General features: G+C 39.0%; 1 protein-coding gene across 2 annotated transcripts in view; it reads right to left on the bottom strand.

Moving 5' to 3' along the window:
- Positions 1–17,123, bottom strand: part of UGGT1 (UDP-glucose glycoprotein glucosyltransferase 1) — a 117,859-nt gene that overhangs the window by 27,241 nt on the left and 73,495 nt on the right. For both annotated transcript variants that reach the window (XM_035726582.1, XM_035726581.1), the window contains 10 exons: positions 14,779–14,881; positions 12,837–12,916; positions 11,482–11,671; positions 7,424–7,582; positions 6,813–6,898; positions 4,181–4,265; positions 2,848–2,936; positions 2,209–2,313; positions 901–985; positions 88–270 (listed from right to left, as the gene is read on the bottom strand). In XM_035726582.1, coding sequence (XP_035582475.1) covers positions 88–270; positions 901–985; positions 2,209–2,313; positions 2,848–2,936; positions 4,181–4,265; positions 6,813–6,898; positions 7,424–7,582; positions 11,482–11,671; positions 12,837–12,916; positions 14,779–14,881 — 1,165 coding nt within the window. The remainder of the gene's footprint in view (positions 1–87; positions 271–900; positions 986–2,208; positions 2,314–2,847; positions 2,937–4,180; positions 4,266–6,812; positions 6,899–7,423; positions 7,583–11,481; positions 11,672–12,836; positions 12,917–14,778; positions 14,882–17,123) is intronic.

Genomic DNA, 17,123 nt, shown 5'->3' on the forward strand with positions numbered 1-17,123 from the left:
TGACCTGAGCTGAAGGCAGAGGCTTAACGACTGAGCCACCCAGGCGCCCCAATATGAACTGTTTAAATCTGGCTTGTAAGAGCTTACCTGATCAGCATCCACAAACAGGAATTTGTCAACAACTAGTGGGAAGAGCACATCCAGGAAGAGGATCTTGTAACCCCAGATGATGCGCTGTTTCTCAGTCTGTTGATGAAGCCACCGAGGCCATTTGTATTGAACAAGCTCATATTGGAAATTGTATTCATTTGCCATATAAGGTATGAACTCCTATTTTTGGACATAGAAAACAACAAACGACCACTTACTTTGATGAAGAAAATCAACTCGATAATTTAAGTCAGCCATCATGATTATGGCACAAGTAAAACACATTTACCATAACAGTGGTCTAATAACAGAAATCTGACCCTGACTCACCTGTGACTACATAAAAAAAAACAGAGAATAACTTGTATTGTGCTTTCTAATTAAACTATAATATACATGCTCAGAGGAAGAGAATGTTATTTCATCAAAACAAAAGATAACAGATTTTCCTCCAATGTTATCCAAGCTTCAAACAGGTTATAATTTTGTGTTTGGTTTTATAATGACTATTCCTCCAAAATAATCCATCTGGAATGAACATAGAAATATGCAACTAGGGGCGCCTGGCTGGCTTAAATGGAAGAGCATGCGACTCTTGATCTTGGGGTTGTCAGTTCGAGCCCCACGGTGGGTGTAGAGATTACTGAAATAAATAAACAAACAAACAAAAATATATGCAACTGAAGAAGGGAAACCTAATTAAAAGGAAAAATTTTAAATCATACAAATAATACTGAAGCAGTAAAAAAGTATATTATACCATACATATCTCCTTAATAAGAATCCTTTCCTTTCTCCTGAGGAACAAACCTTAAATGTGGGAGACAAATAATTCTTCAAGAACCAGAATTTCACAGGAGTCTTGGTATTCTTCAGTACTGACAGCATCATTATACTGTCAAACAAAAGCAAATAATAATCAATAATAATTTTCCAATGCTTTTTAATCTCAATGAAATCAAATAGAGTCAATCACGAGACTGCTGAATGTTCTTCATGGCAGAGCAAATTGATGGCAAAGAGAGACCCTTAGTAATGGAAAATGGAAAACTGCACTTATTATAAAGTTATCACTGCATGGAAAAGAAAGAGTATTCCTCACCCATAAAGATATTCCTGATAAAGGCAAATGTTTTAATCATGTTACATCTTTAAATAAACTGCTTCATGAACTGCTATCTTAATTATGATACAAATGAATAATGGAGGTTGTGGTTCACTGATTACAGGGCTCTGAAAAGAAAACCTGTAAGGCCACAGGAGCTCTGTGTCCCTGCACTGCCCCCCACAGCCTCAACTGGAGACCCTGCCAGGGAGGAGAGCAGAGAGAGGTTGGGGAATAGCAAATGGCTATAGCGTCAGGATTTCCTAACTTCGAAAACATACAAAAACAAACTGAGTCACGGAATTGAATTAAATTGAGTTACCAACATTTGACATTAACTGTTTTACAGGTCAGTTACTTCTTGGAAATGGGAGGCCTGAAACTGAGTAAAATGACAGTTTAATTATTTGCCATACTAGATTCGTCATGGAAAATTAAAAGTAAAATGAACCCTGGCATTAGGAAAGTCACTCTCAAGCAAAGGAGCATATTCATAGCCAAGCCTTCCCCTGGCAGCCACTGCATCAACCAGCCCAAGGCTGTCACCTCTCTTTGGCCCTGGCTGTGTGACCTCAGGCAAGTTCCTTCACCCTCTGAATCTGTCTATAAAACAGAGGTGTTCTTCTGTGAGAACTAAGATCACTCCTGGCTCTAAACTCCTATGAATCTTTGGAAGGCAGGTCCATGGCCCTACTCCACTTCTATTCTCTGTGTTAACCTCCTAATTTCTGATTTAAGCAATGCTTGGTGGCCAATAAACACCACTATTTATAATGTGCATGCAGTAGTATTAAAGGTATATAGCCTTGTGATATCCACAAGATGCATTTATTATACAGCCAGACTTCATGAGATAGGCAGACCAAAACAAATATAATTATATATTCACAATCTTCAGAGTGCTTCAGATACACAGAAGCATAATGGACAGAAACCCGTAAAACATTTACTCTTTAAATAAGAATACTGTGACAAACCCATTCGTATATACTGAAATAATCAACACAACTAACCGAAGAAATCTTTCATAGAGATGACCAGATGCCACGGAGAAAATATTAATTATGTCATCTTTATCTTGTTTCACTTCCTCAGTCTTCTGTCCTCCCGTAAAGCCCCTATAATAATAAAGATAAAAACAAGAACACTTGAAATGCTGGTACAGACACACAGCCCTTTAAGGGGAGAGCTACAGAGATGTGTTTCCCATGCCCATTCCTTCCCTAGGGGTGATGCAGGAGAGGCCGGTGAAGCATCCACTGGCGCCCTGAGAGGGCACAAGGCAACCAAGCCACCATAGGGGAAAGAGAAGGATGCTGCCTGCAGGGTACTGCATAGCTTCAGGAATACACTGAACAGAGGCAATTCCACAGAACATGATCCGCTCAATGGGAAGTAAACTGAACTCTCCGCAAGGCAGGCACAACCCAATGAGAGTCAAGAAGTAACTTCCGCACAAGGGGACGTTAACCTCCTTCACTCAGTCAGTGGAAAACACTCATCTACTCTAAATAGAAGTGCAAGATGTGGTGGCAGAGTGCAGACTCTGAAAGGCCCAGATAGGATTCTTATACTCAAAAGAAGGGAGGGATGGTGCTTATATCTCAGTTTTTCCTTAAAAGATACTATTTTTTTTAATGATGCCAATTTACCATTTGAAGGAGTCCCAAAATCCAGATTCATTCTCATTAGTTCCATCACTCAGCAAGTCTTCATTTACCATATCTGCCTTCTTCTGAACCTGCAACCATATGCGAGGAGTGCTGTCAACAATAGGGAATGAATTCTCCCACAAGCACAACAATCCACCCAGAGTCTAGACAAGTTCAATACAATGATCTTCAACATATCACATTAAAACTTCAGGTGATGAGCCAGCAACCTCTCTTAATTAGATAATAACCGTTTTTACTTTGAAAAATGGTCAAAGAACCTCAAATTCAACTATGTAGGAAACAGAGTCTAAGCAAAACTAGAAACCTAATCCACCAAACTGACAGCTGATTTTCCAGGGGTAGAGTGCAGGCCACATGAGCGCTGTCAGGAAGAAGTCACTTCACATCACGGCCTGTTTTTAGGATTAACCAGGATAAAGATGGGTTGAATCTTCTCAACAACATAGGGACCAGTTTTCTGCTCAATCATGTGTGGTCTGCTTTAGATTTTACTGTGTGTAATGATTATTTATTCCATAATACCTTTTACTTGAATTTAAGGCACTAAGAACTTCAAAATTCTGAGAAGTGAAAAGAAATGAAATAGGGCTACCAATTATTATTGTCGTTGAAATTTTCACTGGCATTCTTCCCAATTTTCTGAGAAAAGTCATCAATAATAATGTGAACGATGGCTATGTAAGCAAAACAGTATCTGTGAAAACACTTCATGTAAAATGAGACTTGTATTGCTCAGAGATTACCTAAAAGGTGCAATCTCTCAGTTGAAGAAAACCACAAATGTGTATTTACAAAAGACATCTTACATTTAAAGAAGTATTCTGGGGTGCCTGGGTGGCTCAGCTGGCTGAAGTGTCTGACATGTCAGGTCATGATCTCAGGGTGGTGAGAACAAGCCCCACATCGGTCTCCACACTGGGCATGGAGCCTGCTTAGGAGACTCTCTTTCTCTTTCTCTCTCCCTCTCTCATCTCACCCCGACCCTGCCCCTCATGATCTCTCTCTCCCTCTCTCTCAAAAAAAAAAAAAGGCATTCCAATAAACACTAAAATTCCAAAGGTGAATTAAAGTCTTAAGCTGGTTTTTCTTCCCCCCAGCTTTACTGAGATATAATTATTGACAAACAACACTGTATAAATTGAAGGTGTACAATGTGATGATTTGATATGCATAAATATTGTAAAATGACCACAGTGACAGCATTATCAGTTAATACATCCACCTATTTCTAGATAAGAGCTACTGAATGCCAGAATACTGCTACTTTCACCCTCTATTAGAGTGGCTGCCTTAGTATTACCAAACTCACCTTCACTTTAATAATTTTGCTCTTGAAGTTGTTGAGAACAACAACAACTTCATCAGCATCAGGAGGAGAATCTGTACCATCGTGGCTTAGAGAGAAAAGAAACGGAAAGAATAAGACAGACATTACAAATCACAATTCTCAAAATACAGTAAGTGGTCTGACATCAATCTGCCATATTTGTCCATCATCTTTATCATAAAGGAGTTTTCCAGAACAAATTATTTTCTCACAACCTACAGGAAGTCCCTTCAAGCTACACAGAAGCGCTTGTCAGAATCTCTGTCCTTCAAACACTGAACATTCTAGTCACAACCCAAACTTCCTTCTTGAGACTCCTCTTTAAATTACCTTTCACAGAGTAAGAGGCTCCCAGTGCTGGCAAGCGCATGATGAGCACTTAATCAACACCTGTATTCACAAAGTCTGAGCCAAGTTCAGTATCAGCAATAAAGGACTGCCCAGGAGCATGAGCCACTCTGCACCATCACCAGAAACACATCACTTCTACTCTTTCATGGACAAGTAACAAAGCATGGCTCTACTTCAGAGTTCTGAAAAGGCATCTACTCTATCCTTCTGCCTGGAGGCACACAATCAGCCAACTCTAGGCCCTGTACTCAATCTGGTGCCCATATTCTGGAGAAAGAACTATAACAAGCTCTATTTGCAGGGAGGGCTGGGGCAGAACAGGAAACATTTAAAGTTAAAAATAAGATATCCCCACTCAACTGTAATTCCTAAAATTTCCAGGCACCAATTTTCAAGGTGTTAAGTGCAAAAAGCCATGATAAAATATGAGTTCACTGCATTCATTCACTGTCATCCAGCATAAAGCAGAGTTCTCAGGCAAGGTAAGATTCTGATGGGGAAGCATGAAACACTACAGAGTCTGGAAATATCCAAGACGAAGGGAACTCTAGACAGTAGAAAGAGAGGAGGACTCCACACTCTTGGGAAGGGGGTTAGAGCAGCCAGGGAAAGGGCACACGGAAGGGATGGGGTTTAGAAGAACAAGTAAACTTCTTATGATAGGATTAAATTCTGCAAAACCGTATTTAGAAAAACATTATTTGGAAGAAAACATGGTATTTACAATAAATATGTTATTATAATACAGCTTCAAGAAACCACGCTGCTCTATAGATCCTATAGAACTAAGATGACACAACAAGAGCGTGTTTTAAATACCCTGTAATGGAAATTACTCCCTAAAAATTGACATAAACTCTCTTCACATTGCTTAAAACTAATTTAAATTGTGTTAAACAGAATTTAGATTACACCTTTTAAAAGGCAGTATAATATTTTTGTTTCCCCCTTTAATTTTTTAGCCAACATATAGTACATCATTAGTTTTTGATGTAGTGTTCAACGATTCATTAGTTGTGCATAAACCCAGTGCTTATCACCACATGTGCCCTCCTTAATACCCATCACCTGGTTACCCCATTCCCTGACTCCCCTCCCTTCTGTAACCCTCAGTTTGTTTCCTGGAATCCAGAGTCTCTCATGGTTTGTCTCCCTCTCTGATTTCGTCCCATTCAGTTTTCCCTCCCTTCCTCTATGGTCCTCCATGCTTTTCCTTACACTCTACATATGAGTGAAACCATGCTCATGGATTAGAAGAATAAACAGTTAAAATGTCTATGCTGCCCAGAGCAATCTACACTTTCAATGCAATCCCTATCAAAATACCATCGACATTTTTCACAGAGCTGGAACAAACAATCCTAAAATTTGTATGGAACCAGAAAAGATCCCGAATCACAGGGGTATGATGAAAAAGAAATCCAAAGCTGGGGGCATCACAATGCCTGACTTCAAGCTATATTACAAAGCTGTGATCACCAAGACAGCATGGTATTGGCAAAAAAAACAGACACATATATCAGTGGAACAGAACAGAGACCCCAGAAATGGACCCTCAACTCTATGGTCAACGAATCTTCAACAAAGCAGGAAAGAATATGCAATGGAAAAAAAGTCTCTTCGATAAATGGTGCTGGGAAAATTGGACAGTCACATACGCAGAAGAACGAAACTGGACCACTCTCTTACACCATATACAAAGATAAACTCAAAATGGCAGTATAATTTTTTTAAACTAATAGGCAGCCATAGCAAACCTGAAGGCAAAAACCTGGTGACTGACGAAATGCTCTGGAAGTACTTCCATACTACCACAGACCAAGAAAGCCAGTGCTAGCACCAAGATTTCATGGCCAAAGCTTACATCTACTGTGTACCTGCAATTCACCCAGGGTCAAGAAATACACTGTCTATGTAGAAAAGTTTGAATGTTATTCGTTTCTTTTCTCCTTTCTTGAAATGACTCAATTTCTCATCTGCCTATGGTTTTCATCACAGTGAAAGAATAATCTGATTCTGAGATGCTGTTAGCACAAAGGAAAGACTAAAGAGTGAAACTTGACTATACTTACTAGTATTTATACCACTTATTGCCCAATCATACCCTGACAATTCTTCTATACTCAATTTCCCGGAAAAGCATTGTTTCATCACACATAAATTAAATCCTTATTCCCTGGCTAACTGCCTGTGTAGTACCCAACTTAAGCTGATTCTCTGTAAAATGTTCTGGAAGAAAAGCACCTACATCACTTAATCCTACCTGTAGATTCTATAAATATCTTCAGACCGACCCTTCCTTAGTCTGAGAATCCAAGCTCCTGGGTTGGCTTTTAACTGAAAGTAGCCCTAAGTAAGAAGAAAGACAAAGAAACATCAAAATGCTGTTTCTGAGGGACAGTTATTTCCTTTTCTGAAATATCACTCATATTTTAAATAAAAGTTATAATTTCAGTGCAATTCTTAAAAAAAAAAAAAGAAAGAAAGAAATCTACCCATTTGAAACACTAGCAAAATACAGACCAGTGAAGCCAAGAAGAGGGTTCTTGATCTGTAAGTGAGTGAAGGATCAGTGCATCATGTGTGAACAAGCTAAAAACCTCCAAAGCCAAGAAAAAATGCTGTCAGCTCTTAAGCAATGCATTTGCAGGGGCCAATTTGATTAGAACAGAATATTCAGAATATCCTAGCATTTTTTTTAGGCTAACATGTAATTCCAATCTGTAAGTTTAACTTTCGATTTTTATATTGACCAAATTCAGTCAGTCATGAATTTTAATCTCACTCATGTCCAGAATGCAAACTGTTCATCATAAACTGTAGTGCCCAAATTAACATGACTCAATGCCACCACCTTATGTACTGATTATTTACCAGATTGGCCATAACAATGGTATCCACAATGACTGGGTTGGCTGAAGTTCCTAATGTAAACTGCAGTCCTCGTGGGGGCTGGCCTGTGGTGATGTCATAGCAGTGACCTTCCAGTAAGAGGTACTCCAGCTCATACTCAGCAGCCACCACACTATCCACCTGCAAGAGCAGAATTAAATCACTTGAAAATTACTCAGCAATAAAAAGAAGCAAACTGTTGAGACATGCAACATGGATTTCAAATGCATTGTACAAAGTGAACAAAGCCAGATGTAAAGGGCTGCATACTGTACAGTCATATTTCTAAGAAATTTAAGGAAAGGCAAAACTATAGTGACAGAATGGGGAGGGGACTGCCTGCAAAGGGACACAAGAGAACTTTCTGGGGTGATGGAAATGCTCTGTATCTTGATTGTGCAAGGAGGTTTTGTACAGATGTACAGATGAGAGGATGAGGCTGTCATCTAGGAAGTAATATTGGGAAAACCATGTAAAACACACTGCCAAAAGAATGAACTGATCTAGGGGCACCTGGGTGGCTCAGTCATTAAGCGTCTGCCTTTGGCTCAGGTCATAATCCCAGGGTCCTGGGATCGAGCCCCACGTCAGGTTGGCTCCCCGCTCCGTGGGAAGCCTGCTTCTCCCTCTCCCACTCGCCCTGCTTGTGTTCCCTCTTTGACTATGTCTGTCAAATAAATAAAATCTTAAAAAAAAAAAAAAAATGAACTGATCTAAAAGCTAAAGAAGATAACAAAGAAACAATGAGAAACAGCAGAGAAAAACATAAATTCATCTTGGCCTACAGGATATAGCTGAAAATACTACTGCCGTTCTAAAGGCAAATATCCAAAATGTATGCGATGACTCCATAATGGCACAAAACCATTCATGTTCCACATCAACTGCCTAAATTATTATTGATTCCTTACAGAAAATACGATATAATTGCAAGGTATTGGGGCAGCTTGGCTTTAGTTAATTAAAGGCTTTTTATCCCAGGCTGGTTCACACTTGGCTCTGTAATCCTATCTAATGTTAATAACACACTATTTGGAGCTTAATATGTTACTGCAACACTAAATTCCAAAAGCGTAATAATAAAAGCTAAGGGCTAAACCTCCACACGCTCACCAAGTCCCAGGCTCTATGTTTTCAGCAGATACAGAGAAAGCAGAGAAAGTCTAGGAAAGAGCAGCAAAAACTCTAAGGACATGGAAGAGAGCTGCTCTGCATCTGTTCTGTGCCTCCTTACGCTGCTCTTTAGTGCTTTCTGTGGCCATCTTACTATCTCCGAAGCAAAAGTTGGTTCTTCAAGGGCAAAGACATCATTTCCTGTTTGTTAACAAACTTGGTGGACAGGTTTGAGGTGGGGAATAAGGCAAGTGTGTACACACACTCTCCCCTAACTTAGCATTCTTGGGATGTAAAGAATCATGGAATTCTTCTTTACCCTTATGAAAAGAAGGCTGAGAAGTCCCTTAATAACTATCTTCAAGTTCCTGGTCTCCCAATTCCCAAGAAGAACCAGGAAACAGGCTTCAATTGTAAGAAGAGATATTTAGGACAGACACAGAGACAGTGGTCTTAAAAAGGAAGGAGGCTCTGTAAGCTCCTTATAAGGAAAGACCATGTGTTTTAATTCTTTTGTTAATACACTCTGAACTAGGTACAGAGTGAGGGCTGTGAAGATACAGCAGCAAAACTACGCTTGTGAGCTCTCAATCTTTGAAAATGGACTGGGGGAAGGACCACTTACCTTAGATACTCAAAACAGCTATATGAACATAAATGAAATAAAGAACAGGAAAACAGAAAAACTGATGGAGCCGGAAGTTGGTTCTTCGAAAATATCAACCAACTGACAAACTTTTAGTTAGATTGACCATAAAAAAAAAGATGAGCCAACTCACTGACATCAGCAAGGGAAAAGGAGACATCACTCCAAAACTAAATTTATTTTTTTTTATTTTTTTAAGATTTTTATTTATTTATTTGACAGAGAGAGACACAGTGAGAGAGGGAACACAAGCAGGGGAGTGGGAGAGGGAGAAGCAGGCTTCCCAGCCAAGCAGGGAGCCCAGTGCAGGGCTCGATCCCATGACCCTGGGATCATGACCTGAGCCGAAGACAGACGCTTAACGACTGAGCCACCCAGGCACCCCTCCAAAACTAAATTTAAAAGACTGTAAGAAAATGCTATGACTAACTATAGGCCTACAAATTATAACCTGGATAAAATGGATAAATTCCTGAGACACAAACTCCAGAAAATGACTTAAGACGAGAGAGAAAATCCAAATAAATCCATAACAAGAGACTGAACTGGTAATTTAAAAATTTCCCAATTAGGCAAGAAAATTAAATAAAAGACACCCAGTTTGGAAAGAAAGAAATAAAACTACCTCTATTTGCAGATGACATGATCTTTCACAGGCCTATATACTAAGACCTATAAAACATTGTTGAAAGAAATTAAAGACCCAAATAAATGGAAAGACATCCCATATTCATGGGTCAGAACACTTATTAATGTTAAGACGGCAATACTCTTCAAATTGACTTAGGGATTTAATGTAATCTCTATCAAAATCCCAACAGCCTTTTCTACAGATATTAACAAGCTGATTCCAAAATGCAAAGAACCCAAAATAGCCAAAACTACCTTGAAAAGTAAGAATAAAATTGGAAAACTAACTTACCAATTTCAAAACTGACAACAAAGCTAAGTAAGACAAGTGTGGCTGAAGGATAGACACACAGATCAAGGGAAGAGATCTGAGAGTCTAGAATTAAATTCATTCCGGGCTAATAGATCTTTGACAAAGGCACCAAGACCATATAGTGGGGAAAGAACAGTCTTTTCAACAAATGGTGCTGTTACAAATGGCTATTCACACGCAAAGAACAAATCTGTAACCCTACCTCACACCATATATAAAAATTAACTCAAAATGAATAAAAGACCTAAATGTAAGAGTTTAAAAATTTGAAAGTCTTATAAGAAAACACAGGAATAAATCTTCGTGACCTGGGATTAACACTGATTTCTCAGGTATACTACCAAAAGCACAAGCAACAAAAGAAAATAACAGATTTCATCAAGATTAGGAACATTTGTGCTTTAAAGGACATTAACCAGAAAGTGAAAGACAGCTAACAGAATGAAAGATATTATTTACCAATCATATATTTGAAAACAGACTTGTATCTAGAATATACAAAGAACTCTTACAATTCCACAATAAAAAAAACCTGGCAATTTTTTTTTTAAATAGGCAAAGGATTTGAACAGACATTTCTCCCCAAAGATGATATACAAATAGCCAATAAACACATGAAAAAATGCTCAACATCATGGGCAGGAATGAAAAATGGTGCAGTCACCCCGGAAAATAGTTTGGCAATCCCTCAGGATTAAACACAGAATTCCTGTATGATCCACCAATTCCAAGAGAAATAAAAGCACACATCTATAAAAACTTGGACATGAATGTTCATAGCAGCATCATTTATAATAGCCAAAAACGTAGAAACAACCCAAATGTCTATCAATGAAAGGATAAACAGAATGTGGCATATCCATACAATATTTTCTCACAACAAAAAATAATTAAATACTAATATATGCTACAACATGGATGAACCTTAAAAATAATAATTTAAGTGAAAGAAGCCAATCACAAAAATGTATGATTCTCTTTAGATCAAACGTCAGAACAGGCAGATCCACACAGACAGAATGTAGATCAGTGGTTGCCAGGGGGTCATGGGGAGTGACTGCTAATGTGTATGGAGTTTCTACCTAGTGGTGATGGCTGCACAATTCTGTGAATATACTAAAACTACTGAACTGTATACTTTAAAAGGGTAAATTTTATGGTATGTGAAATAGATCCCAATGAAGCTGTTATTTTTTAAAAATACAATTATACATGAACATGGACATTTCAGAGGCCTGCCTGGACTGTGATCCAGTCTGTTCATTCAGAAACTACCACTACTTCATCTTAAACAGGTTTTACACAAGATTATATATGTAGAAGCAATGATATTCTTACCTCTTCTAAATAAATATTATCAAGATCATATGGCGTTCTGACAGACTCCACCATCCAACTCTCAGGTGTGTTCAAATTCAGGGTGAACAGAGGAGACTGTGGCATATCCAAAAATTTTGCTATTGGACCCTTAGCAAAGCTATTATCTGGAGCGAAAGAAATCTCTGGCTCTAAGACATAACGGTAAAAACTGAAATTTAAAAAAAATAAAATAAAAAGTGAGTACTTTTAATACACCCACAGTCCTTAAGTTCACAGATATCCACACAGGTAACTAATTGGCTTAAAATAAAACAAACTAGATTTGGAAGGGTAACCTCCCAGACTGGTAAAAATGTTTCCAAAGCCATCTCTTGACCTAATTTATGCCTCCTATGGTTTTTGCAGATGCAAGAGAAGAGCGGGAGGGACAGAACTGAGAGGAGAGGTCATTCTTTCTGGTACTGCTAAGGGTGGCTGTTGTTGGAGTCACAAGGTTTCCTGAGCACATGCCTCCCTTCAATGAGGAAAAGTTATTTTTCTCTTAAACACAAAGTCCTAAATGGTGGCTGGGTTCTCAGGTGAGCCCTGAAAACACCATACACAGTAGTTTAAACATTTCTCCTATTCAAGGACAATGTAGAAGCTGAGAACCATTTCAAACAGTATTTGAATTCACTTAGAATCTAACTTAAAAAAACACGGCACATTTTTACATAAGAAATTTCCTGTAGACCCAGCAGATGCTACCCTATTACTACTGCTTTTTATTTAACTTTCTTCATAAATGACCATTCCAAGGTTCAGAAAATATACAGCTAAGCCTGCCCTCCTTCTCAAGATACATGCAAATGAGCCTCAGCAAGCTTCTTCTGACAAATATACTCCAACTTGAAATAACTGCTCCACTTTTAAGATAAAACGGGATAGACAAGTTTCTTTCTGTACCACAGCATATTTTTTTAAATAACTAGGTAAATTTAACAGTTATATTGATCCAAATGCTCTAAAATTAAAGAACTACATAATTCCAAGGGAGGGAAGGGCGAGAGAGGGAGAGAGGGAGAGAGGGGGGGGGGGAGGGGAGAGGGGGGAGGGAGGGAGGGAGGGAGGGAGGCAGGAAGGCAGGCAGGCAAGCAGGCAGGCAGGCCGGCTGTCCCAAGTAACTTGAGTTAATGCCACCTAAATGCTTCCAGACCCACCCTAAATTCTTAGAACTTCTGATTAGAGCAGAAATTTAGCAAAACTGAACATTCAGTAAATGATCTTTTCAAACATGAAGTCCACCTATAAACCCAATTGTTCCTTAACATTCAATACCAGCTTTCAGATTTAGTACCACGTTTTCGATTGATTTCTTCAACAGCTTGTCTTACCTTTTTAAAGGCATGTCAGAAAGCTTAGATTGGCAGTTCATAAACACTCTTAGATTCATGTTGATCAGCTGGGTTAAAACCTAAAAGAGCAAACCAGAGACAAAACATAAAATTTTCCTACGGAGAAAGTGACTGCTACTTGAGACAAAATATTTACATTTTCTCTTCAGAAACTTATCACTCTGACACGGAGTTGAGAGAACATCTCTTAATATCTCAAGAAAGACAAAAAGATAATAAAAGCCATAAAATCTGCACTGGAGAAATTTCTGGAAATCCCAACTCTGGCATACAACCTAAATCACACACACATATCACTTGGCAAAAACATGGCAAGTGGGCTACTGCAAATCACTGCTCCCCCTTGTGTGGTGAAGCAACTGATGGATAATGGAGAGCTGTCTACACAAGGAAAATTTTAAAGGTTCATCAGTGCAGTTGTTGTTGTCCAAAAGTGTTTATTTAGAACAGGAACAGAAAAGGGCTTAAACTTCATCACCTTTCAGCTAATCCACCTCAAGCAGGACCATGAGGAGACCTAACCACCACTGTCCTCCACTCCTGGGCCAGGACCTCATCTATCTACCCACCTCCACTGCAGCCTGACCCTGAAGCAGGCAAGGCCCACACACCCCTGGTGGCCACAGCTGAGGAAAGGGCAAGAGGACACACTTGTCTCTCTGTGAGATAATCGTGTTCTGCCTCTAAGCCTCCAGTCCTTGTGATGTACAGTCCCACTCCAGGGTCCCATCCACATCTGGTTGAGGGAAGGTACAAGATACAGGGTAGGCTCCAAGGCTACAAATCTGATGAGAAGGCAACTCATAAAGGCTTGAAGTAGAGTGATCACAAAGAGGAGAGCCCAACCCCGAACCCCCTGTCCTTGAGCCCCAGCTCTCAGTGTCAGTGGCCTTGGGCCCCCTCCCCCCAAATAGAAGAGTCGCCCTCAGGCCACCCAGCCCCTTTCCCAGGGGTGCAAAGAATAAGTGCTAGACTGTAGGACTCTTTTGTCACCTTTCTACCTTCAGTTGAGCTCTGCTTCCCCCAGTGACTCACCCCAACCCACCCTCAGATGAAACAAAGATACTCAGGGCTTTCCTCCACCTTTCCTGGATCCTCAGGCTGGCTTCCTGACCACAGAGCTGTCCCTAGACCTGAGTCCCAACTGAGGCCTAGGGACATGTTCATATTCATTCCAGGACATGGGAAAACCCTGTTCTCTACCCCCCAGTCCTGCTCAGCATCAACACTGTAGCCCAGCCCCTCCTTACACACACACACACACACACACACACACACACACGCACGCACGCACACACACAGCAGGGAGAGAGGCTCAGGGGCAGTTGAATGGGCAGTGGTGCCAAGGTCTCATCACACCACAAACTTATTCTTGGCTAGAGAGTATGCGTATTTACACACATCCATAAAAATGTTAGCTGATTATACACCAATAAAACTTCACCTTAAAAAAGAAATACAACTCAAAAAAAAAAATGTCGAGGCAACTGTCTTTTTGGCAAAGCTCTTAAATTTTCTTAAAATTGTAATATACAAATCTACAAGACATGCCACAATTTGAAAAAATGCTAGTTTTAGAAAAGGAAAATAAAAAAGCAAAATTTTACCTTTTTAACTCTCATTCATTATAAATCAAAATATGGCATAAATCAATTTAATTAAAAGATACCTTGCTCTAAATAGGACATTTTTTAAAAATTACATGAGGAAATCAACCAAACTTCTACCAACTTTCTAAGGTTATGAGGCTGTTTCCAGAGCCATTACCAATCTTTATGAAGACATTTGCTCTGCCAAGATGCCCTGTAGCATTTTCCAAAGCCCTTTGAAGATAACTAGGGGAACAATGACACTCTCAGGGAGTCACAGGGCCTGTGACTTCAGATAAAGAGATGCGAACTGCCTCTTAGGCTATGCCTACCAAGAGCAATGGGGCAAGTCTCTGTGCTTCTCTGGTGACAGGGTCAATGACAGCCACAACATCAAAGTATGTCTCCCCTTCTTTCGGCCTCATTTTAATTGCACTACAGAGATCAAAAAGACAAAACATTAATCTGGTGGAAAACAGAGAACAAAGTTAACCTTTTTTATTAAGACCAACATAACCTATCAGCTCTCTCAGCATTTCCAAAAACACTTCAGATCTAGAACAAGGCTACATGCTGGTTAATCATGTTAATTATGTCTACCTCAAAGTCTGCAAAATCTGCTCATGACTCAAGTTCACTCAAAATGAACAAAAGATGAAAACCAGTTTAAAATTGTATTTAACCAAAACCTGCTGCTTAAAAGCTGATGTTTGTTTTTGACAATTACAAATACTATGCCAACTTTTATTTCCTGGCAAGAAGGGTAGGAGAAGAGAAGAAATAAATGGATTTTTAAAAATAATACAAAGAACATTACAGAAAACTTGTGAGAGAAAAAGGAAATAATCATAAAATCTCACCATCCCAACCCAACCATGCTGTGGCATTTTTCTCTGTAGACCTTCTCAAATGCCTCTATAAAGAGCAGCTATACCTAAAGAATATTAGCAATTTTATAATTCCTTCCTTCCCCCACCACTTTATCATAATGATTTTTACATATTGTTACAATCAAATATCCTGAATAAAAAATAATCTTCTATTTACCAAGTGAATCTGCCATGTTTACTTAAGCTACTCCTTATTGTTGGGCATTTAGATGGCTTGCAGCCTGTAAGTAACTTCATACATACAGTTTTTTTCATACTTGGAAATTTCTTTTAGAGTCGACAAAGTCCTAAACATGAGATTACAGAGTCACAGGATACAAATATTTTTGTCGATAACATGTACTGTCAATTACATTTCCAAAAGAACTGAATCAATTTTCAAGGACATTAAGTTATACATATTCTGTCTTCTTAGTAAGTTAAAAATAGCAGCTGTTTAGGTTTCAGGTTGTCCCTCTCGGGTTTCTGAGGAGAATGTACATTTCCCCACCCGCAGTTTCCAGCTGCACAGCCTCCCTCCAAAGTCATATTGATTTAGATGACTTAAGAGGAGCAGGAGCCTCTGATATATTTTGAAAAGGGATAAACTTGGAAGGATTTTAAAATACATCCAATTTTCGAATGCAACCTGGTGCAGCCACTCTGGAAAACAGTATGGACGTTCCTCAAAAAGTTGAAAATAGAGCTACCCTATGACCCAGCAATTGCCCTACTGGGTATTTACCCTAAAGATACAAATGTAGTGATCTGAAGGGGTACATGCACCCCAATGTTTATAGCAGCAATGTCCACAATAGCCAAACTATGGAAAGAGCCAAGATGTCCATCAACAGATGAATGGATAAAGAAGATGTGGTGTGTATATATATATAATGGAATATTATGCAGCCATCAGAAAAACCTGAAATCTTGTCATTTGCAATGACGTGGATGGAACTAGAGGGTATTATGCTAAGCTAAATAAGTCAATCAGAGAAAGACATGTATCATATGATCTCACTGATATGAGGAATTCTTAATCTCAGGAAACAAACTAAGGGTTGCTGGAGTGGTGTGGGGTGGGAGGCATGGGGTGGCTAGGTGATAGACATGGAGGAGGGTATGTGCTATGGTGAGTGCTGTGAATTATATAAGACTGTTGAATCACAGACCTGTATCTCTGAAACAAATAATACATTAAATGTTCAAAAAAAAAAAAAAGATAGTAGGAAGGGGAAAATGAAGGGCAGGACATCAGAGGGGGAGATGAACCATGAGAGACTATGGACTCTGAGAAACAAACTGAGGGTTTTAGAGGGGAGGGTGGGTGGGGGGCTGGGTTAGCCTGGTGATGGGTATTAAAGAGGGCATGTATTGAATGGAGCACTGGGTGTTATATGCAAACAATGAATCATGGAACACTACATCGAAAACTAATGATGTAATGTATGGTGATTACCATAACATAATAAAATAAAATTTAAAAAAATAAAATAAAAAAAATAAATAAAATACATCCAATTTTCGAAAATCTTAATTGGTCAAATCAATGCCTATCTTTGTTTGCTCTGAACAATGTTTTAATATAGTTCTGGTGCTAACCACTACTGTTCTGTGCAAGAACATTTATCCAGTGAGAGGAAAACAAAAGTGCAAAATAAAATATAACTACCAAAACTGGGTAACTATAGTTTAAATGGGGATGAAGGTTATTTCAAATCTTAACTCCTTTGGAAATAACCATCAAAATAGCTTTGTGCCTGTTATTAAAGCAGAGGTTTTCAATTTTTGATAAAATTAACAATTCC

This window comes from Zalophus californianus, chromosome 3, assembly GCF_009762305.2.
Source record: "Zalophus californianus isolate mZalCal1 chromosome 3, mZalCal1.pri.v2, whole genome shotgun sequence".
Taxonomy (NCBI): Eukaryota; Metazoa; Chordata; class Mammalia; order Carnivora; family Otariidae; genus Zalophus; species Zalophus californianus.